Source organism: Magnolia sinica, chromosome 14, assembly GCF_029962835.1.
Source record: "Magnolia sinica isolate HGM2019 chromosome 14, MsV1, whole genome shotgun sequence".
Lineage (NCBI taxonomy): Eukaryota > Viridiplantae > Streptophyta > Magnoliopsida > Magnoliales > Magnoliaceae > Magnolia > Magnolia sinica.
The window spans coordinates 81,623,213-81,648,679 of record NC_080586.1 but is presented as its reverse complement, the minus strand read 5'-3'; the positions used below and the strand labels follow the sequence as shown (position 1 = coordinate 81,648,679).

At 40.6% G+C, this 25,467-nt stretch overlaps 1 protein-coding gene across 2 annotated transcripts in view; it reads right to left on the bottom strand.

Moving 5' to 3' along the window:
* Positions 1–3,583: 3,583 nt before the first annotated feature.
* Positions 3,584–25,467, bottom strand: part of LOC131224721 (receptor-like protein EIX2) — a 46,137-nt gene continuing 24,253 nt past the window's right edge. The window contains exon 2 of one of the 2 annotated variants that reach the window (XM_058220036.1): positions 3,584–6,305. In XM_058220036.1, the coding sequence (XP_058076019.1) occupies positions 3,757–6,305 (2,549 nt within the window). In that variant the 3' untranslated portion in view covers positions 3,584–3,756. Of the gene's footprint in view, positions 6,950–25,467 lie in introns of those variants that run through there. The other variant, XM_058220035.1, reaches the window with a different exon arrangement.

Genomic DNA, 25,467 nt, shown 5'->3' with positions numbered 1-25,467 from the left:
GATAACAAGGTCACTTACAAATGGCCACTGCGATGCTGCGACAGTTTCTAGTTGACGCTGACGGAGTCTGATGCGGAAGTGGCAGCGACGGTGAGTTAGACGCGGTGGACTGTGGCGCTGCTAGACTGCACGGAGGTGGCTGGGCGCTGCTGACTGAGGAGGGAAAGGAGGAGAAACAAAAGGGGGGAGAGGTTTCGCCGAAATCGGATTGCGTACTGAGTTACTAAGTACGCTCTTATCGTACTGAGTAAACTCTGTTGGGCCCACCATGTATGTGGTCTATCCACGGTCTACATCCGTTTTTCCGAGCCCAAAAATCGAAGCATATCCAAAGATGCACACGAAGTGGGGATAATGATTCAACCATTGAAACCTTTTTAGATGTTTATTTGTCATCCAACCTGTTTATAAGATCATACGTACATAGAAAACACAAATGTAAATTTGATCCAAAACTTATATAGCCCCAAAGAATTTTTCCAACGGTGGATGTTCAATTCAACTGTTTCCAATGGTGGGGTTCATTTGAACATTATATATGCTTATTTTTTGGCTCAAGCCCTAAATTATTTGTTAAAATGGATGGGTGGTGCTGATAAAATACATAAATCCTGGTAGAACCCACAGAGTTTACTCGGTGCGCGCAGTGACTGTTGGGATTTCTCTACGGACGCAGATTTCATGCCAAAGCTGTTCGCAGTAAGTTCCTGCCAAAGTATGCTGGTTGGGATCCACCCATACGTTTTTGATAAATCTATTGTGTCCATCCATTTTGCAAGTTCGTTTTAGTATGTGTGACAATGAAGTGTATCCAATACTTAAGTGGGCCACAAGAGAGGAAACAGTGGGAATTCAGTGAGCATCATTGAAGCATTCTTATGGCCATACAAGTTTAATTTGTATCAGAATATATTTTTCATGTTTTCACTTCATCCCATTTGGAATAACCTTATAAATGGTTTGGATAGCATATAAATATTAAGGTGGAGCCCACGAAAGTTTCAACTATAGAAATTTCTTTCCCCAAATTTCCCTCCGATGAGTTTTGTCTTTACCTCATTTTTAATCACATGTACGAAAGTGAGCTCGCAAAACAAATGAACGGAATGAATTTCTCACGTACATCACAGTGGCCCTAACCAGCATCCCTTCAAAGAACTTTGTGTGCCAAAGCCTTTGGAATGAAATCCCCGTCCCATTTTTACCACATTGTGCTCCTAGTAGGCTGAGAAAACTCTATAGGTCCACTGTGATGTATGTATCTTATCCATACTGTCTATTTTTCTATCTTACTTTTGGGCGTGGTTGTAAAATTTAAGTATATCTAAAGCTAAAGTGGACCACACCATGAGAAACTATGGAATTGAACAAATACAGTGGAAAACTTCTTAAAGTATCATGAGTTCAAACTGACATTTGTGTTTTCCTTTCATCTATGTATTTGTAACCTTATAAACAAGTTGTATAACAAATAAAGATCATCATGGGCTCCAAAAAGGTTCCAACGGTGCATGTCACTATCCCACTGTTTCTGTGGATTGCTCAGCTTGACATTAGAGCCCTAGTGCATTGTATGGCGTGGAAGTGGATGTGTTGACGTCATCAGTTTGTGGTTCCATCATGACGTCCCAAAAGTCATTTCATTTAGCAAGATCATCCTAAGTCTTTAACCAAAAATAAGACAGATCTAAAGATCAAGTGTACCATATTGCAAAAAGATGTGGGAGATTGAACGTCTACCATTGAAACCCTTTTGGGGTCAGAGCAAAGGATGTTTGTTCTGGTTAGAGTGGTCCGTTGGCAGCTTGGGAAAGTGGAGGGTGCTGTTTATGTGCATTTGGTCAAGTGAGGTTTGCTTTGGTCAGCTATGCATTCAACCCTTTGCCTCTAGTCACTGCAGCCATGCATTCTCTGTGTGGACCAGGATTCGCTCATCTCTCTTGGCAGCTTCCCTCTGCTATGCTGTCGTGGTTTTGCTATGCTGCAGGCAGATAGGCTCTGTCAAGATGATATAGGCCATGGTTCGGTCTTCAGGCTGATATGTTTGGCCTCATGATTCCTGTCGGCCCTCTCAAAGTGGCCCTATTTTACAGTCATTTTCATGATGGAAAATGGGGACTGTTCAGCTGTCCTAGGTGTGCGATTGAGTATCTCGGGCTGAATCCTCGCTGGATTAGAATCTCTATCCTCCTGGTCCATGTGGTATTGGAGGGTTAGGATCGAGTCCCTTAGGAGCAGTTTGGAGGTGCGCTTTGCCCACACCCATAGGATGGAGAGTGACGGGCAAGTGGACTGCCGGTAGAGAGCGATAGGTGATCTCCCTCCAAACATCCGTGTTTTTTCGTTCTTAGACAAAATTGGCTTGGGAGGCCTGTGGTGGGGCTGATTTGTTTGTTTTAGTTTCTTTCCGGATTTTCCTTAGCTTCTTACAATAGGTGGGCCCAACCAGTTTGGGCCTGCCCGAATCTTAGGCTATATAGCTGCTGTAATCTCATTGTGGAATGAATATATTGCATCTTTAAAAAACAAAAGAAGAAGGCATGCTCCCTTTTGTTTTTGCTGGTGCATGCATGCCTGAATTGATGCATGGATTGTTTGTGCATCAATATTATTACAGGTAGTGTGCTCCCACCTTTTGCCTGAAAACAGAAAACACAATAAAGAAAAAGAAAAAAGTTAGGCCTAACTAGGCTGGTTTGGGCCAAGTCCGGCTAAAATAACTTGAGCCCTACCTTGGCTAAAAAATTGATTGAGCCATGCATGTCAAGACTAAGCCCGACACACAAGCCACCCTTACCCACAACCACATATGAGAAATATGTGACTCAAAATAAAACAATTCAAATGGTGGGCCTTAGCATAGATGGATCATAAACTGATCTAGACCACATGAGAAATATGTAACTCAAATTAAATTGTCCATATAGTGTACCCCACTTTAGATGAGTCATAAACCAACATAAAATTGTGAAATGATATTTTATTTATTTGATATGTGGATGCTTGATGGATAATACCTGATATATTTAATTTCAATTTCAGAGGAGCACATTATTTTTGAAATAGAGTTCAAAGTTGTTCCATGTTAACATGTGTTAACCAAAATGAGTTAAGAATTTGTCCTGAATAAAACTACTTTTTATTAATAATTTGTATTATCGTCTTTTTATTAAGAATTAGTCAGCTGGCTCTAAGGGGCCGTGAGATTGAGAAGAATGGATCTAATATGTTTTGGAGCCATGGATTATGATAGTTGATTTCTTTCTTAAAAAATAAAAAATAAAAAAATAAACTCTCTACGTATGACAATGGTTCAACTTGCCAAATCATTGAAAGTGTCCCACTCCCATGTGACTAGGCTAAAAATTAAGCTAGCACATTCAATAGGTGAGTCATCCATACATTGAAAATGGACCATGGACTGATTTCACTGACCATACGTTTCTCTTACAGGTGTGGTCCGATTCATGAGTAGAGTATCTTATGCATATAAAGTAGGAATATTTATTATAATAATAACAACAATAATAATTATTATTATTATAGAAAGGTGGGAGCACACCACCTGTAATATCATTGATACTTGAAAATTGTATACAGTAGAGAGAGTAATAGACCAATCCCCTCCCCCAATTCTCATTACTAAGCATTTTATTACAACTCTCATATTAAAAATAAAAATAAAAATTACAAAGTAACCTAGATTACAACAATTATTCATTACTCATGACTTGAGTTTCCACAAACTTCTTCAATCTAACATCCAGTAATGCCACAATTACAAAAAAGTCTATCTTTCATCTCATCAAAGAAGCGGTAATAGGCAATCCTCCAAGATGTCTTGAGCACTAAAATGCCACAGAAGGTCCAAAACCCCACCGCAAATCCCGGTCCCATTGCAGAGCAAAGCCAACGCATTTCATATTTTTCTTTACCTTTTTCTAAATCATCACTAACAGGCATCGGACCTTGAGATGTCTTATCACTAACACACTTATTTGAAAGAGGAGGTCCACAGAGTCCATTGTTGCCGATATATATAGATGGATCTTCAAGCGTCTGGAGCTGATTTCCCAATGGAATTTTTCCCAAAAAATTGTTGTGTGACAAGTTCAAGTGACTTAGAAAAGTTAAATTTGACATGCTCTGGGGAATTTTTCCTGAAAGCTGATTTTTAGAGAAATCAAGAGACTCCAGCAATGTCAATTTACCAATCTTGTCTGGGATCTTTCCAGTCAAATGGTTTCCAGATAAGTTTAAGACACGCAATCCCAAAAGATTTGTGAGTCCTTCAGGGATCACTCCAGATAAGTTATTTGTTGAAAGGTCCATGCATATAACCAATGAAACTGTTCGAGTATATTCAAGCATTTTCCCCTTCATTGACACAAGCAAGTTTTCCATGTAATATGATGTTTCTGTCAGTCGAAAGTTTTTCCCATCATGTATTGTCTTCACCTCTCCATAGGTAAGAAACAGGTTCATCTTCTGCTCATTTTTCATTGAGATGAGATTTTCAAAACTTTGGGGAATTGAACCAGATAAAAAGTTCTGTGCCACATCAAGGAACTGAAGAGAAGCTAGGTTTAATAGTTGTGGTGGGATGTTGCCAGTAAACATATTTGACCGCAAGCGCAGAATTCTTAAAACTGGAAAGCTTTCGCCAATCCAAGTGGGAATATGACCTGAGAAATTATTGTATCCAAGGTCGAGAGTCTCCAAACTAGCACATTTCTTCAGAGGCAAAGGGATTTTTCCTGATAGAGCATTGTTGCTCAAGTGCAATGTTTGGAGTCGACGTAACAGACCCAAAGACCTGGGTATTCCTCTCGACAACCTGTTCTCACTCAAATCAAGTGCCTCAAGGGCTACACAATTACCCAATCTCAATGGAATAATACCACTTATACTGTTTTGGGAAAGGTCAAGGGCAGTCAGGGAATTCATTCCTTCTATGGATGAGGGAATTATACCACTGATTTGGTTGCCTTTAGCAGAAAAGACTTCTAAATCGTGCATTGTGGATGTAAAATTTGGTGGGATTTGCCCAGAAAATTGATTATTGGAGAGATCGAGTATTGTGGCTCCATTCAATATGCAAGGTATTGGACCACTGAAATTATTCCAACTCAAATCAATGTTGGCCTGAGACTGCAGTTTTAAAATGTTGGGCAATTGGCCAGAAATATTGTTATTTGAAAGGTTCAGTGAAGCAAGTTGGGATGTTAAATTCCAAAACCAGGTGGGGATGATGCCAGAGATAGTTGAGTTAGAGAGATCCAACATCTGTATGTATTTTTGTGTTCGTAGCCAAGGAGGAAATCGAGGACCTAAATGAGATGATGTTAGCTTAATCATATAAAGCTGAAATGGAGGGGCCCAATCAGGGTGTGGATCAAAAACCAAAGGATTGGAAGACAAACGCAAGGTGTTCAAGTTTTTGAGGTTTTCAAAAAGAGTTTCAGACACGTTTCCTGTCAAGGAGTTGTCAGAGAGGTCAAGAAAAGACAAGTTAGAAAGTTGTCCTAAAGTTGTTGGGATTGTCCCATTCAACTGATTCATACCGAGATCTAAACTTTCTAAAGAAGACAATCCTCCAAGTAGAGCTGCAGGTATTGGGCCCAGTAGCATGCAATCGTGGAGATGAAGATCTCTAAGATTTTTTAGCTCAGGTAACCAATCAGGAATGGCTGCATGCATACGGTATCTATACAATCTCAGGGTCTCTAAATTGATAAGCTTAGTTATGGCTCTTGGAATGCTACCTCTTGTATTCTCATCGAAAGACAGCCGGAGAGACTCAAGTGATGTTATATTGCCAGTAGACACTGGGATTTCTCCATATAGATGACCCAAATACAGTTCAAGTATCTTGATCCTACTCCAGCTGCCTTCAAGGAGTTCTGAACAGTTAGCACTGAGTTTATCTGCATCTCCTCGGAGGCGCAGCTCTTCCAAGTTGGGAAGTTGTGAAAATTGATATGGAAACTCACCATGAAAATTGTTATATGAGAGATCCAAGAACACGAGGCTACTAATGTTAGCGATCCAGTTTGGAATGCTAGAATTGAAGTTGTTGGAACTGAGATCAAGGACACGGAGAGATGTGAAATTAACAGAAGGAAGAGTTGGAGAAATATATGAAAGACCACAACCTGGTAAGATTAGCTCAACGAGGGAAGGAGACATGTTCATTACGTGGACCCAATCATGGCTTGCCATGGAAAGGTTCACATAAGACATGTCGAGGTACTTGAGAGAAGGTAGGCTTGTCAACCACCACAGGTTTTTGGCACTCAAAGAATCTGACGAAAGGCGCGAGGAAATGAGGGGACGGGGGTTTCCGAGCTGGGGATAATTAAGGCGCAAGGAAATGAGGTGAGAGAGGTTTCCAAGCTGGTGAGGAATTGTCCCTCCGAACCCTGCCCATGATAAGTTCAAATGCCTCAACTCCTTCACCGAACCCAAGAAATCTGGAATTCGTGTGCCATTAAAAGCATTAAAGCTCAAGTCCAAGAACTGAAGATGCTTCAGTTCAACCAAAGCTGGATCAATTCCGCCACTTAGACTGAAAGCTGGATCTAAGAGGCCTCCATCATCCAAATAACTGCCGTTATAAGTGTGGAGGTCGAGTTTAAGAACATACCCAGTCATGTTGTGGCAGGTAATTCCTCTCCATTTGCAGCAGTCTGAGCCATCATCCCAAGAAGAGAGAAGATTGGAGGGATCGTTCAGAGCCTTCCGAAAGGTGGTCAGAGCTTTTCTCTCAGAATCCAAGCAATTACTACTCGCCTTCCAAAATCCTCCCCAATATATTATCACTTTTATTAGAAAGAGGGAAACAAGAAAGCTTCTTCTCTCCATTCCTTCTCTCAGCTGTAGAAATACAAAATAGCTTCTTTGATAATTTCTCCCGACGCTATCCTCAATTTATAAGATTTGAAGACCGTATCCATCCATCAAGATAGTTAACCACCATTTTCTCCTAACACGTGCCATTCATATACGACTAAACAGACATCCAAGGTGCCAGAGACGAATGGTCCTGTCGAGGGCTCTGTGGGCCCAACGTGATGTATATGTTTCATCCATGCCGTCCATCCATGTTGAAAGATCATTTAGGTCATAAACCTATAAAGAAGGCAGATCGAAGGCTCAAGTGAACCACACCATGGAAAGGAATGGGTATTGAAAGCCTACCGTTGAAAACTTTCCTTCATCCAGGTCTATGTGACCTTATAAACAGGTTGAATGGAGAAAAGCATCACAGTGGTCCTAGGAATTTTTCAAGAGTAGGGGTTCAATCCCTAGTGCTTCCGATGGTGTGGTCCAGTTGAGCCTTCGATCTGCCTCCTTTTTGGGTACATGCCCTAAAATGATATCTGAAAATAGATGGACGGTGTGGATAAAATATATACATAACAGTGGCCCAACAGAACCCCTGACAGGACCGTCCGTCTCTACCTAGGTCCTCGGCGTCCACCAGGCGCCTCCTCGAACCATATATAAAATGACCTGCCACAAAGGTGTTAACGGACAGCTTAGGCCGGGCCAAGCTCTATTAAGTACAGCCCATAATATTAAAATTTAGTTCATATCCAGTCGGTTCATGATGTTAAAAATCATATGCCTCAAATCTATGATAAAAGAGGAGCCTTTGACTAGTCAAAAATCTGATTGAGCAATCAAAAGATATCGAATTAAATTGATTTTTTGGCAAAAAAAATAAAATAAAAATTAGACAGTTTTTTGTATTTTCAACCGGTCAAAATGTTGGTCGACAGTCCATCCGATTTCGATAGATCGACGTGTTGTACAGTTTCCACTTTCTTTTCTTTATAATGTGTATTGTTTGTATTTTCATTTTTTCTTCTTATTTAAGAGAGTGCAAATGGGATTATGGTTAATGCAAATAGTACTAAAACGTTTGAGAGGGTTTTAGAGAGAGGAAAAGCTTGGAGCTTTGATCGGTGAGATTCCATGCATCTCTTGTAACTTGTTTTCGTAGTAGTGCATTTTCATTTTGTGCCATAGTTTTTTCCTTTAATGGTACAGATCATATGGTACGGTGTGGCTCTTTTTTTTTTTTGTCTGGTACACCATGGCTCATTTTTCTCAACTTTCGTCTTCCTACTGGTGTGGCTCAGCTGTCGACAGTCTTGCTGGGTCACTAGATCAGAGTAAATTTAAGCCATGGTCTAAGCCTATGATATTAGTGGTGCGATTAGTTACATGCATGTCAAGTTATAGTGGACTGGACATAGATGGGTAACACACCGTCTTGCTGCCTCTACTGCTCTGGTGAATATTTACCTCTACAAGGGCCCCTTTTTTAAGACTGCCCCATTTGAATAGGAGTCATGCCTCTTTAATATGATCTTGTATGCAGTCCCACCATTTGAGAGAAATCGAAGTGCTCGTTTGGCATCTTTACTGATAAGAACTTATTTGCTTATTTAAAAATAAAAAATAATTAAACTCCTATTTAAATTTAAATATTCCGATTGATAAAGCTCTAATTTTAGAGTTTATTAGTTTTAAAAACTAGTTAAAAAGCTTTTGAAAGCAAATTATGAGGAAGTTACTTGTTTTTTTTAGAGATTATTTAGCTTTAGTAAATAAACTTTTTAAATAATTTCCATCTTACCCTCCTCTCTTCTTAATTACTTTAAGGTGGATTCAAGTGATTAGCAACTTATATTGAAGGTGGGGCTCCATATGATGAATGGTCCACATCAAGGTGGGCTCACAAATGCACGGTCACATCAAAGGTGGGCCACACATGATAGAGGACCCACATCAAAGGTGGGACCCATATGACGGATAATGAAAGACCACATGATAGAAGGTTGACATCAAAGGTGGGCTTACATGATGAACGATCAGTATTGAAGGTTGGGCCCCACGTGATTCTTGGTCTACACAAAAGTGGGATCCACATGATGGATGGTAAACATCAAAGATTGGCCCTACATGATAGATGGCCCACATCAAAATGTGGCCCTGCATGATGAACTATCTACATCAAGTGGGCTCCACATGATAGACGGTCCACTTATTAGGTAGCACACCTGGAATATAACCATTAGAACTGAACACATGCAGGAAACCATTCCGCAACTAGTGGTGCGTGCAATCTTCCTAGCCAATATGCTACTTGTCTAGAATATCAGTTTGTGCAGTCAAAACAGTAGGCCCCACTGTGAAGATCACCCTACTTCACAAATTAGCAGGTTGATACTCTGAAAGGTGGGCCGGTCCTCTATGTTTTATTAGATCAGATTCCAGCCGCATGTCCTGATAAGGAGTAGATGGGCGTAATTTTTATTTCAGGTGAACTTCATGGTCGGGCCGACATATGTCCTATGATGAGTAGATGAGCCTAATTTTTATTTCATGTGATCTTCCCGGTAGGTCCGACCAAATCACTCGTGTCTCATTTTTCTTACCTTTCAATCATGTTCATCCAGGTGTGGTCCAGTTGTAGACGGTCTTGCTGGGTCATTAGTTTAGAGTAAATTTGAGCCATGCTAAAAACACGAGGCCTATGATATTAATGGTGGGAAATGGTTGTACATTTATGAATGTCCAGCTATAATGGACTCAGACAGTCAACATATGAGTCTTGCTAGGTCTATTGCTCGGGCGTGAACATTCAACTCTGCTATGGGCTCACTTTTTAAAACTGAGCCATTAGGACATTGCAGATATGGCAAATCCGGACCTCATGAATCTTCTTGCCCGGTAAAGGAGATTACCCTGTATCATTTATGTATTAGTAACATCAGCGTATCGTATCAGACACGCTGATGGGACTGGTGTGATTCAAGTCCAAGTCAAGATGTCGTCATTTGATTAAGAGTCAAGCCTCTTTAATGTGATCTTGTATGCGGTCCCAACATTTCAGAGAAACGAACGAGCTCATGTCTCTTCAACGTGATCTTGTATGCAATCCCACCGTTTGAGAGAAACCAATAAAAATAGCATAATCTTTAATAATTTCCAAGTTGATATTGTACCATTACATCAGCGGTACCACTCATAGTCCCCACAATGGAGAAGTCACGACCCAATAATCCAGCCCATAAAGTCATGCAAACTACAAATCATGGAAAAGTAATAAAAGCTAGGGACATAGACAAGGAAAACTCAATTTGGTATCTTCTCCACGGCCTATTTTGTGGAAGTCATTGAATGTGTAGGGAATAAAATATCACAGCTAATAATGGTTTTAAAACTCGTACGAGTCCACTGTGACTTATCTGAGTTGACTCAGATTCGGAAGCATCTGATCTAGTTCCAGACCATGAGTCAACCCTTGAGTCACTACCGACTCAGCCGAGTTGGCCTATTCAGCCCTGTCTTGGGTGAGTCTTGACTCAACTAAAGACCCGATGAGTTTATCTAAGTTGCCAATTTTGTAACCATGTACCTATAGCTTCTATAATTAAAATGGAAAGAAAAATGTTAATGTATTTCCTCAATACAGGTAGACGTGATCTATCCTTTGATGTAGGGTAGGTCACAGACACTTTCATGTCTAAGATGGACCAGAGAAGGCCCAATTGGAGGTGAAAGTGATTAGGACTGTCAGAACCATAAAACAAGCATATCTCGTAAACCGAAACGAGTTATTCGATGTATCATATATGATTTTGCGGTAAGAGAAGGTACTTTAGTCACCCAACCTCACTACGCTAGGTTTTCGATGCCAGATTTGTGAGATTCCATCAGATCAATGGTCTAAACTCTTTTTTAATTTCATTGTTACTCTCTATAATAACTTTTAGTTCCATTATAATTATTGATCCTTTGAGCTTTAGGAGTTGTGCCCAACATGAAAATGGTGTAGAAAAATTAGGAGAATAACGTGATTAAGCCAAATTGGACACTTACTGGTTTTGACCGAAAACCATGAAGTCCAGTAGAAATCATGACCGTGTATAAATAGTAACTTTACTATTTATAGTAAGTCATGTTTTTTTAGGGAGTGTGAGTTTGATTCTGAAACTTCTTCCTAGGTTTAGTATCACTATCTAATGGATTGTAAATTTATTTTTATCATCAATTAATTTATTTTTGAATTTATTAAATTTTATTTCTAGTTTTTATTTTTACCTCATATGCTCAAGGAGTCCAAAGAAGCTCCATGGATTTAGAGTTATTATCCCCCTTGAGGAAGATGGTGATTGACCTCACCACGTCCATCCGTGCATCATCTGTTGTGGCATTTCCATGTGAACACATTCCCTAGATAGACCATGGGGTCCCCAAATATCCCATATTAGAAGATCCTAGCAACAAATCTTATGTGAAGTTACGTTGAACAATCCTACCCAGCCCAATTGAAGATCAACAACAGGGGATTGAAAGTCTATTATTGAAACCCTTTGGGGAGGCACACAAATTTTGAATCAATATAATATTTGTTTTTCCTCTTCATCAAGGTTTGTGTGACCTCATGAACAGATTGGATGGAAAATTTACGTTATGGTGGGCCGTGATAATCATTTTCCCTCTATTATTTGTGGTGTGGTTTACTTGAGCTTTGGATGTGACTCATTTTAGGGCTTATGCGCTAAAATGATCTCTCAAATGGATGAAGGAGATCAAAGTTACATGGCCCCACAATGATGTATTTATTATATCCACACTATTCATCCATTTTGCGAGATCAAGCTCTGGTGTTGTACCAACCGTTCAAAGGATATAAAAGTTACATGAGCCCCGCAATGAAACATTTGTTATATTCACAACGTTTTTGATTTTGGAAGATCATTATAAAACATGAGGCCAAAAATGAGTAATATCTTAAGCTTAAGATCACCACACCATAAATAGCAGTGGGGACATAGGGCTGAGAATAGTGTTTATTTCCTAAGGTAACGCAGAACTAGTTGTAGAGGAAAAACAAATATAACGTCGATGGAAAACTTCTGTGATCCAAATTAATGAGTTTCAATGGTAGACGTTCAATCTGCCGCTGCTTTTGCAGTGAGGTCCACTTGATCATTGGATGTCTTAATTTTCGGCTCAAGCCTTACGATGAGCTCACCAAATGGTCGGACGGTTTGGATAAAATACATGCCTCATGATGGGACCCACAGAACTTGGTGACAACAACACACCAGTCAGGTGGGTGGTGCGTGGTACACCGGCCAATCCGCTTCCTCAAGCAGAGGATCTATCCAATGTCCCGGTGCTTTCTGCCTTGTGTCTGTACAACTGGGGCCGTGGCCTAGCGATCCAAACCGTTAATCTTATTTGGAAATGTAATGGATATAGATTCCTCAAAACATTCCTAGTTGAATGATCCTGAACCTTTTATTGGTGGTAAGGAAATAAACAGATAGGAAGAAAATACAGCAATGGTCGAAAGCAAAACATTTGATGGACATAGTCGGGCATGATCTATCCATCAGATCAATGCTTAAAGCTACTCGTTCCAACATATAATTGCTCCGTAAACATAGCCCGTGCTCCACATCCAATCTGATACTTTCCTCTAATCGGTACCTAAGATAACTAGAAATGCGTGGGTGGCCCATCCACGGTGGTACCCCATCAATGAATGGTCCAGATATCACACGTGTAAGATCCAAGCATATCACATGGGCATCAAATGTACCACAACCTCGGATGCGGATTGCCTACCGACGCTGGCAGTGAGTTGGCTACCGAACAATACAATGTGGACCTACCATGATATATATGTCTTATCCAACTGTCCATCTATTTTTCCAGATCGTTTTAGGTTATGAACTAAAAAATGAGCTAGATTCAAATCTCATGTGGACCACACCACAAGAAAACAGTGATGATTGAACGACCACCATTAAAAACTTCCCACGGCCTACAATAATGTTTATTTTCCATCCGGCCTGTTGATTAGGTCACATACAACTGGATAAAGGTAAAACACAAATTTCATTTCATCTTCATCTTAAAAAAATTTAAGCCCTACGAAGTTTTTAGTGGTGGCGTTCAATCACCATTGGTGTGATTACCGTGAGATTTGGATCTAATAAATTTCTGGGCTCATGACCTAAAATAATGAGAAAAAAAATAAAAATAAAAATAAAAGAAGGAAAAAAGATGGCTAGCATAGATAAAACACATGCATTATGACGGTGCTCACAAACACCATGCAGAAGTGACTGGCCTTTCACGCTGTCATGGGCAATCCCTATCCTTCAACTTGCTCTATTATGGGATCATAGGCAGTCAAATCCATGACCTCAATTAATCGTAGGCACTCAAATCCATGACTGGAGTATTAAAATACACTCTTATTTACCGCTAAGCCATATATCAGAACTTTGTCACAAAATTACAATCCCAAGATCAGATGGATTGAACAAACCTATCCTCTGATTTATGGACATTTGTTTGTGTAAATAAGACGGTTAAATATTTTTCATTTCTAATAGTTTAATAAGTGCCACCAATTTGGTAGTCATGTAACCAAATAAGATTAATTTTTGGTTCATGGTACATCAAAACTAGGTACCATAATTTCGAAAGTTTAGTTGTGGTGCAAGCAAATATCTATCAATATGGATTATTATGAGCCATATCTGGCGTGAATTACGGCGATTGAAGTCAAAGTCAATTTGTCAATATATAAGTATAGCTGTCTAAATTGTAGACCTACAAGTCTCATCTAGAGAAAGTTTGTTAGAGTGGATGAAAAGAAAGCAATAAATAGCTCATACGAGTCTTAATCAGTAAAACCCTTACCTAGACGTTCGGGAATTTGAAAATTAATGACCTTGATTTGCATGCATAATGCAACCAAATGCATGAAAGAAAAAAGAGATCTAAGGACAGGGACTTTGATTTGACATATGCGTGTAACCAACTGCATGGATGTAGCCTTTTGTCTCTCGTCCTCGATCGTAGCCAAGTTCTACCAGTCGCTGTTACCAATTAAGAGAGTACTTTATATATATCGCAGCAGTAAAAGGATAAAAATAGATAATTAAAATAAAATAAATGAAAAAATAGAGGAGCCATTTGGCATCTCTATTAATAATAGCTTGTTCGCCTAATTTAAGAAAACAAAAAAAAAAAAGTAAACTTTAATTTTGAAAATAGACTGTCCGATAAAACTTTGATTTTACCACTTGACTGTTTAAAAGCCGGCTAAAAATAAGTGATGGATGGGTCATTTACCTTTTAAGAGCTCATGTTAGACATATATCCGGTTAATTACGAAACAATTTTATTCTCAAAACTTTGTAAGTAATTCCCAACTTGCCTACTTATTTTCTCTTTACAATCTCTTTAAGGTGGGCCCTACATGATGAATGACACATATTGAAGGTGGCGCTGCATGATAAATGGTCCACATCAAGGTGCTCATGTCTCTTTAACGTGATCTTGTATGCAATCCCACCGTTCGAGAGAAACCAAGAAAAATAGCATAATCTTTAATAATTTCCAAGTTGATACTGTACCGTTACATCAGTGGTATTACTCATGGACCCCACAATGGAGAAGTCATGACCCAATAATCCAGCCCATAAAGTCATGCAAACTACGAATCATGGAAAAGTAAGATAGAAAATGGACATAGACAAGAAAAACTCAATTTGGTATCTTCTCCATGGCCTATTTCGTGGAAGTCATTGAATGTGCAGGGAATAAAATATCACAGCTAATAGTGGTTTTAAAACTCGTATGAGTCCACTGTGACTTATCTGAGTTGACTCAGATTCAGAAGCATCTGATCTAGTTCCACATCATGAGTCAACCCTTGAGTCACTGCTGACTCAGCCGAGTTGGCCTATTCAGCCCTGTCTTGGGTGAGTCCTGACTCAACTAAAGACCGAATGAGTTTATCTAAGTTGCGAGTTTTGTAACCATGTACCTATAGCTTCTATAATTAAAATGGAAAGGAAAATGTTAATGTATTTCCTTAGTACAGCTAGTGATTCTATCCTCAGATGTAGCCTGGGTCGTGGACACTTTTATGTCTAAGATGGACCAGAGAAGGCCCGATCGAAGGTGGAAGTGATTAGGACTGTCGGAACCCTAAAACAAGCATATCTTGCTAATCGAAACGAGTTATTCGACGTATTATATATGATTTTGAGGTAAAAGAAGCTACTTTAGCCATCCAACCTCGCTATGCTAGGTTTCCGATGCTGAATTTGGGAGATTCCACCAGATCAATGGTCTAAAATCCTTTTTAATTTCGTTTTTACTATTTATAGTGACTTTTTGTTCCATTATAACTCTTGATCCTTTGAGCTTTAGGAGTCATGCCCAACATGAAAATGGCTTAGAAAAATTAGGAGAATAACATGATTAGGCCAAATTGGACCCTTAATATTTTTAGCTAAAAGCCGTGAAGTCCAATAGAAATCATGACCGTCTATAAATACTAAGTTTACTATTTATAGTAAGTCATGTTTTTTTAGGGAGTCTAAGTTTGATTTTGAAACTTCTTCCTAGGTTTTGTATCACTATTTAAAGGATTGTAAATTTGTTTTTATCATCAATCAATTTATTTTTGAATTTATTAAATTTTATTTATAGTTTCTATTTTTCCCTCAGAGATTGGAGGAGTCCAAAGAAGCTTCATGAATTTGGAGTAATTATCCCCCTTGAGGAAGACGGTGATCGACCTCACCACGTCCATCCCTGCATCATCCTCTGTGGCGTTTCCATGTGATCCAGGCCATGGGTCTAGTGGACATTCCCTGGATGGACCATGGTCCCCAAATATCCCATACTGGAAGATTCTAGCCACAAATCTTATGTGAAGTTGAACAATCCTACCCAGCCCAATTGAAGATCATCAACTCAACAATTATCTTTTAGTTGTGAAGTCACTAAGAGAACTCAAATGTTTACGACGATTTGATAAGAGTATATTTGAGCCCTTGTCTAAAATGAGGTCCATGATCTAGACCGTGGGAATGGCTGTAGATGTATGTTAGGCTTTAGTGAACTAATTGGGCAACATCTAGTCTTGGTGGATCAACATCCATCAGCATTGGGATATTGCAATGGCACATGACGACCTATGAACATGAGTTGGGATATTGCAATATTTCTACATGTCATAGAAATGAGTCCATATAATGAGAATATTTTATCTTACAAGCAGTTAAGCACGGATGGTTGTCATTAAAGTTAAAGTCAAGCAATCAACATTTGCGAGGGACCACTGCTCCTTTAATGCCATCTTGTTCACTACCCCACCACGCCAATAAATGAAGACTTATAATACACTCTTTAATAAGTTCAAAGTATATAGATAACATTCATCAATAGCATAACATGGACACATTTAGGTGCTTCCAAGCAGTTGCATTCATAGGCTAGACTAATAATCAACCTCATAAAGGAAAATTTTTTTAAAATGTTGGGAAAATTTTGCTTACTCTTGCTCTTGATTTCTCATTTTCTTTTTTCTTTTAATGATTTTTTTTTTTTTTTTGCTATTTTGAGTTTCTGTTGATTCGTGACTTTAGAAATGGAAATTTAGAGAGTGGAACTTGAAATTTTGCGAATTTCTTTGAAAATACTTCTCATTGTTCTTATTTTTCATTTTCTTCATTTTGATGATCTTTTCTCTATCCTTTGTATACATTTTTTCCTATATGAGACCCTACATTTTCGAACTTGGAGAGAAGAATTTGGTTTCTAATGGCAGTTAGGTTCAGATCTTAGTACTGGAACAAGATCTATTGTATTTTTTTTCCCAAAATTTTGAGTCTCCCTATTATCTAGATCTGTAGATAAACGGATTAGTGCTTTCCTAAAAAATCTCACATTGTAAAGAGCTCGAAGGATTGAAAAATCTGCTCCAGCGCCATCATATCTTTAACTTGGATTATTGTCATTCTAAGCTTTTAGATCAGATCTGTAAAAAATAAAATTAAAAAATTAAAAATTTAAAATTTAAAATTTAAAAAAAAAAATTTGTTGCTTGCTATGAATGGCTCTACATGCCAACCTAGCACAAATCTAATTATAGGTACAATGTTTTAAGTTACTTTGTAAGACCCGTATCGTAGACCGTACCATTCCATAGGCTTCCGCGGTCCTCCTGGTCGAATTCCTGCGACTTGCGATCTGTTACCAGCATTTGCGTGCGATCCTGAGTCTTGTCCTGTATATTTAAGTCGGCTCAAGTCGAAACTTGTACCATCACGACCGCGCCGTCGCCGCGGTTCCGATGTCGTGTCTCGCGCACCAAGGCGATACTCGAGCCAGGAGATGTGGGCCAGCGTTCAGTTCGAGGAAAACACCGCGCGTTGCAAATCCCAAGAGAATCTATCAAATCCATCACATCAATCACTTCACTTGTCAAAAGTACACTCATCACTCAACCCATTACTCTCCCCATGCCCAAGTACAAAAGCAACCCCAAGAAAAGTCAACAAATACCTTACCACTCATGTCACTCCACCATCCCTCTCTCCCATCACTCCTCTCCCATTATCTCTCTCTCTCTCTCTCTCTCTCTCTCATTCTCTCTTCACTCAAGCAACTCCCAAGAGAAGCCAACGTCCAAGGAATTTCCTAGCTCCATGAGAGGCTTTGTGTGGCCCACTTCCTATCTCCTATCCCCACCCTCCAAAAACAATCTCAACCGTTGAAGTTCGTCCTTTGGAGCTCTAGATCGTGTTGGCAGAAGAAGGAAGAGGAGATCAAAGGTGGGTGCTTTTATTTGTTGATTTTATGATTTGAGGGTCCACATATGTGGGACCCATCTTGATGTATGCAATGTAGAGAGGGGCCCATAGTGGCGGGGTCCCTCTATCTCACCGTTTCTCTCTTCTCTCTCTCTCTCTTATATGGATGGTGTGTGTGTGCGGCCCACCATGAAGTATGTATTTTATTTATGCCGTCCATCGAGTGGCCCACATGGCAGTCCGTTTGGACGGGCCTTAATGAAAGAAAACACAAGTATCAATTTGATCTGGATCCGACGTGGGCCACACGTGTGGACCCCACTTGATGTACGTCTCCATCATATGATAGCAGGGAGTGGGGATCACTCCACACGTGCTACACGTGTGGAGATGGCCCACAATGGTGCAGCCACTCCAGCCATCCATCCAATGTCCAGAGAGCCTGGACGCTGGCACCTCATTCCGTCTCATACATACACATGTGCATATATGATATTACATCATTTAATATTTTATTATTGTTGTTATTATTAATACCTGTTACGGTGGGCCACCCTCTCACATGGGACCCACCATTATCATAAGCAATCTGCACCGTCCAGATGGATCTGGACGGTGGGCAGACACTTCATCTCTGTGTGTGTGTGTGTGTATATATATATATGTGTGTGTATATAATATAATATACATTTCTGTGGGCCCCCACGTGGCAATCATCCACGTTGAAGTGGAATGCTGGTTGTCGGTACACCAGCTATATAGCTGATGTATTGACGTCAGCAAGTAGGTGGGGCCCACCCACACCATGACGTTTATATTCCGCACCGTCCACACCACAGGACGGTGGGACCCCACATGTATGCTGCTGCACGTACAGCAGCAGTTGCATACCCCCACGGTGATGTATTCATTGTATCCACGCCGTCTATCTGCTTCTCCAGCGTGGGGCCCGCTGTAATTTTGTGGTGATCCACACCATCCAAATCATGGGACCACCATGATATGAGTTGTATCCAGGTCGTCTATCAGGGCCCTGGACGTGAGAAAACACAAATTTCAGCTTGATCAGAACCGTTGTGGCCCACCACACGGCACCACGATGTACGTGGTTTACGCTCGCTGCTAGTCCCTTTTTAGGGCGTGGGGGACCCACCTCACACGTGTGGCACATGTGAGGGTGGTATGTTTTATATATTCTAGCTGTCCGTCCAATTGCCCAAGACGGTGGGTCCCATTTCTTGGACGTCAGCACGCTACGTGCTTCATCTATACCGTCCATCAGTGACCCCATGACGCCATCAGGTTCTGTGGACCCCGCCGTGATTTATCTGTTAATCCAAGTCGTCCATCCAAGACGTCAGCAAGCTCGATGGACCCACCTATGATGTACGTGCTCCATCTGTCCGTCCACCATTTGGACGCTGGGACACTAGCCCAGCTAAATGCTGCTATGGCGACGTCAGCGAATTTTGTGGGGACCACAGTAATGTATTTGTATATCTGCACCCTCCACGTGGGCCCCCCCGGATGATGTGATGTGCATCCACGCCGTTCATCTATTTTACATCTCAACCATCCATCTGGACCATGGATCACACCATGATATATATGTTTCATCTGAGCTGTCTGTTTGGTGGGACCCACCTCGATGTATTTATTTTGTATCCACACTATCCATTCGAACGTGCTGCGTGGGCCCCTCTATGATGTATGTGCTGAATATGCACACCATCCATCTGGACGTTGCTACGTTGACTGACCATGATGTATGTATTTTGTATCCACCCTGTTCATCTGGTGGGCCCATTTAGAGGTGCAGGCCGACCTTGATGTATTTATGGCACATCTGTGAGGCCCACCTTGATGCAATTGCAGCCCATGTGATGCGACCCACTTGATATGTATAAGGCCCATTAGTGCGACCCATTGATGTAGCTCACTTAATGTGTATAAGGCCCATTAGTGCGGCCCATTGATGTAGCTCACTTGATGTGTATAAGGCCCATTAGTGCGGCCCATTGATGTAGCTCACTTGATGTGTATAAGGCCCATTAGTGCGCCCCATTGATGTAGCCCACTTGATGTGTATAAGGCCCATTAGTGCGGCCCATTGATGTAGCCCGCTTGATGTGTATGAGGCCCATGTGTAGGGCTCACCTATTGTGTATTCGAGGCCCATGGGCGTGGTCCATTGTGATGTATTCATGGCCTATGGGCAAGGCCCATTGTGATGTATTCGAGGCCCATGGTTTAGGCCCAATGCAATGTTTGCATAGCTCGTTACGTTGTGTATGGATCCTTTGTATGGGCCACTCCTTCGGAGCAATGTTGGTTGAATGTCCACATTGATGGATAATGATGGTTGGATGTCCACATTATGACCTTCTCTTAGGCCTTGTTCGGCCGATTGTCGATTATCGTTTGAGGCCGATCATCATGACCGATTTGCCGATTCTGATTACCGATCGATTTAGATTGTTGTGACCGATTTGCCGATTCTGATTACCGATCGATTTAGATTGTTGTGACCGATTTGCTTATTCTGATTACCGATCGATTTAGATTGTTGTGACCGATTTGCCAATTCTGACTATCGATCAATCCCAATTGTCGTGACCGATTGCCGACTCTGATTGACATGACCGATTTACAGATTATGATTATCGATCGATTCCGATTGTCATGACCGATTGCCGATTCTGACTATCGATCAATCCCGATTGTCGTGACCGATTGTCAACTCTGATTAACATGACCGATTTGCAGATTCTAATTATTGATCGATTTCGATTGTCGTGACTGATTGCCGATCTCGATTATCGAGGCCGATTATTTATTGATTCTGATTGTCATGGCCGATTACCGATTCCGATTGTCATGGTCGATTGACCAATTAGCAATCGAGGCTGATTGTCGAATCCGAGCATCGAGGCCGATTCTGATTGTCGAGGCCGATTGTATAGGTCAAATATCGGAGTCGATTCCGATTGTTGAGGCCCATTTCGATTGTCGAGGCCGATTATCGAGACCTATATGATGTATATGCAACCCGTGTTTGAGGCCCAGTATGACGTATATGCGGACCGTATTTGAGGCCCATCATGATGTGTATTAGGCCCTTATGTGAGGCCAAGGGTCCACTATATATTAGGCTCTATGTGGGCCACTCCTTGGTGGCAATGTTGGTTAATTGTCTACATTGTCAAGTCCGATTGTCGAGGCCGGTTATTGATACCGATTATGAGTATGTTACAGTATAGCATCACGATACATGCCATACGCATCATCTACATGTTTGTTATGAGATGTGGTTGACTATTGCATATGTCATTGTGCATGTTGTTATGAGACTCCCTAATAGGCGGAGATTGTCTCCCATGAGTATACGTTATGTGCAGGATTGATGCATGACTGGATTGTATAACTCATGTATCTTGCATTGTGTATTGTAATTACTGTACGCCCTAGCGACATCAGGGCCGTAGCCTCCACAAGTATTTCGTGAATGGCCAGATGGGACACCAAAAATCTGTTCTACATGGGGTGTTATAGATATCCCTGGGTGAAAGTCCCTAAACCCTCTTGGTTCCAGAGGTTGCTCCAACGTCTAGACCGAGTAGATGCATGAGCGCATGAGGGCCATATACCGTTAGGCCACGTCTCCCACTGTGTCGTGGTCGGTTGGAAGGGGGTGCGGCTTTACCTGCCTGAGAGGAGGGGGCAATGCTAGGCTGAGTCTGACCAGCTCGAGGAATGGGTCCGCTATCGATGAGTCGGGCCCGATATTGGCAGACGGATAGTGAGGTCTCTTCCACTCACCATGTTGTGTGCGATGGGGAGGCAATCTGGTTTGGAGTGTAATAGACCCCGGTGATTTTCTAGAGAGGAACCGTACTGATATGTGGACTTATTGAGTGGGAGTTGCATACTCTTTCATTCATTCATTCACTATTCACTCGGGCTGGTGGTGCATAACTATTGTTACGTGTACCTTCGCAATGGTCAGGATTTCAATTGGGCGCATGACTAACCTGAGATTAGGAGTTTACCACATTGAGTCTGACTATTCAAATTTAGGTATGAGACTGGTTTGGATAGAAGTCCCTTGTGGTGAACCCCGTAACCTGCGATAATGTGTACTATCATCCCGACTTCACACTCCAGCTTAGTCATTTCATTCGCATCGCATATTGCATTACATCCACATGTATATAGCATTTTGGGATTTGTTATGTTTCTGCATTTATATGGTTTAGATACGGCATCTAATATATGACTCCTCATTTGTATAGTTGATCTGTATCGTGTATTCTGATATTGTTCCTCATTTGTATAATTGATCTATATCGTGTATTCTGATGTTGTTCCTCATTTGTATAGTTGATCTGTATTACGTATTCTGATATTACTTGACTCATGGACTTGTCAGTATTTTCGCTTACTCTAATAACATATGATTCATGACCTTGCGCGTGCACACACTTACACCATCCTCTAAGCTTTCTATAAGCTTATGCACGATAGATGCGTGCAGGTGATGTTAAGTTGCAGCAGTGTTGAGCTTGGAGCGTGCAACGGTCTTCTGGAGCTTGATTTTCGATTTATGTATTTCCTTTTTAGCATTGTACTCAAGTGATTATCTTATTAGATATGTGATGATGATGTTGCCTTTGTGAATTGGGTAATCTTGTGGTTATGCTTATTACGAGTTAAATGTACAAAAAAAATAAAAAAAATCATCTTAGTAGGATCCCAGGATCGGAACCTGGCGTATGGACGCTATGAGCCGAGAATGGGGTACTACGGAGGCTGTCGGCACCGAATTCGGCAATCGGGATTCCTGTAAATCCGGTTTCCGGGTTTGGGGCGTGAAATACTTGCTAGGAATGGCTTTACTAATTATAAGCACAATGTTTTAGCTTTCGTTTTATTTGAAGTTATTATAATTTTTGTTGTAGGCCAATGATAATTATGTTGATGATGATTTATATTGCTATGAATGCCAGGTCAACCAAGGTGGACTCGATAGACTAATTAAACTTTCGTCTATATTTTCTGAAGACCCATCTGTGCTACAAGAGGTACATTGAGAGATGAGTTGTACCAGACTTAAAGTTGAATATATACGATAAGACAGATTACTATGCACTTGCAAATCCATTACTTTGTTTTATGAGAAATGCAAAAGGGACCAGCCTGAGTGGCATTCCATGGAACTTCCATTCTATAAACATGTTTGAGGATACATTTGAGACTGTTATATAAGCTTTTTTAACATGTATGGTGATCTATTTAGCCTTTTAAGCATGATAGGCTATCCTTAGGTAACTGTTGCATTAACTGTATACTCTATACTGATTTTTCTCTTTATGGTAGTGTAATAGTGCTTGAGGAACTACTTACATGTTGTCTATACAGGATGGCATGTGCACTACATGACTTTGCATGCACCTATATTGGCTCTAAAAGTCCACACAGTTATTAAAAAATAAGAAGGCTTATGCATAATTCATTTTACTTTTATTTTTATTTGTCTTGACCGAGTCTTGCACAAGAAATTTGGATCCTCATCGCACATTGGAGCATTGTTACAATGATCATTTTTACATGTTGGTAGCTACCTCAATGTCACATAGCTGCCACATGTACACTTAGTTTTTTTGAGATGACAATCATTCATGGTGTGGATGTTTAGGGGTTTTGTAATTTAATTAGGTGTCGTGCTCCCTTAGTAGTAGCTAAGGGATGTGTTGGTGACTCTAAAGGAGTCTTGAAGCCTTGGCGACCAATTTATACTAGAATATAAGATAATAGTAGGACCAATGTTGAGTAGAGTAATAACTACAGTGGATTGACATGAATTTTCAGCAGAGTATTGCATTGTTCAAAGTTGGATACAAGTGATGGATAAGAGCTGGATACAAAAGTCAAGGTAATGTGTTGAGCAATACTTTCTCCTTCAATTTGGTTTCCTTATAAAGTTGCATTGTTTTAAGAGTTCCCTTTGTTTCCTTGGACAATATAGGGTGAGCTTGGAATATGTTAAGGGCATGAAGGAATTCATTGAGTTTGCATTCAACAATGCTGCTAGCGAGGGGAAGATCTTATGTCCATGTGTAAAGTGCGCCAACCTCTTTTGGCGTGCTCATAAAGAAGTGGTAGATCATCTTGTGTGTGAGGGAATTATGCCGAATTACACCCGTTGGGTGTTCCATGGGGAGGCGTCTTCTTCATCGACTTCCGGCCCTGCAACTAGTACAAATGATGATATGCCTCCACGTGATGACATGCATGGATTGTTGCATGATGTGTTTGGAATATCAGGTGTGGATGACATGCCAACTGAGTTGCCATCACAGGAGCCAATACAAGAGGAACCGAATCCTGAAGCTGAAAGATTCTTCAGGTTGTTGCAAGATGCCGAACTAGCCTTGTACCTGGGATGTAAAAAGTTCGCGAAACTCTCATTTGTTGTTCGAATGTATCAACTTAAGTGCTTAAATGGATGAAGCAACAAGTTATTCACCATGTTGCTTGAATTGTTGAAAGAAGCACTCCCCGAGGGTAAGACGTTGCCGAGTTCCTTTTATGAGACCAAGAAGATTATTAAAGAACTGAGCCTCAGTTATAACAAGATCGATGCACGCCCCAATGATTGCCAGTTGTATTGGAAGACTAATGTGAACGATGAGTCATGTGCTGTGTGCGGTATATCCAAATGGAAAACGATGGAACATAATTCTAATGACGATGAGGCAACAACTATTCCCTCCAAAGTTAAGAAGATTCCAGCAAAGACATTGTGGCATTTTCCATTAATACCAAGGTTACAAAGGGTATTTATTGAAGCACAAACAGCTAAAAACATGAGATGGCATGACAAGGGACGAACCAAGGATGAGTGCATGAGACATCCTGCTGATTCTCCTATATGGAAATCTTTTGACGAGCAACACCCGAATTTTTCATATGATAGTCGTAATGTCAGGCTTGGATTAGCAACTGATGAATTCAATCCCTTCGGGACGATGAGTATTGCTCATAGCACATGGCCTGTTGTTTTGATGCCGTACAATTTACCACTGTGGATGTGCATGAAGTAGCCTTACATCATGATGTCTCTACTTATACCAGGCCCGCATGGTGTTGGCAATAATATCGACGTGTATCTACAACCGTTGATAGAAGAATTGCTTAAATTGTGGGAGGTTGGTGTTGACACTTATGATGCATTATCGAAGTTGAATTTTCGAATGCGTGCTACTTTGTTATGGACTATTAGTGGCTTCCCTGGATATGCAATGTTGACAGGATGGAGCACAAAAGGTAAGCTCACTTGTCCTAACTGCAATAAGGACACAGAGTCCCAGTGGTTGACACATAGCCATAAGTTTTGTTACATGGGTCATCGTCGATTCTTGGATAGAGATCATAGGTATAGACATGATAAAAGGAACTTTAATGGAAAGCTGGAGTTGAGAGAGGTGCCGAAACAATTATATGGAAATGAAGTGTTAGCTCAAGTGAGCAAAATTAACATAATATTTGGAAAGAAGTCTGATACCAATATTGGAAAGAAGAGAAATCGAGACAATAATAAAGAAAAGGGAAAGGCATCTTGTTGGAAGAAGAGAAGTATTTTTTTCGATTTACCATACTGGGCAGGTAATATGTTGCGTCACAGCCTTGATGTGATGCACATCGAGAAGAATGTATGCGACAATGTTCTTGGGACGTTGTTGAACATCGATGGGAAGACAAAGGACAATGTGAAGTCTCGTCTAGACCTCTAAGAAATAAAGATAAGACGAACACT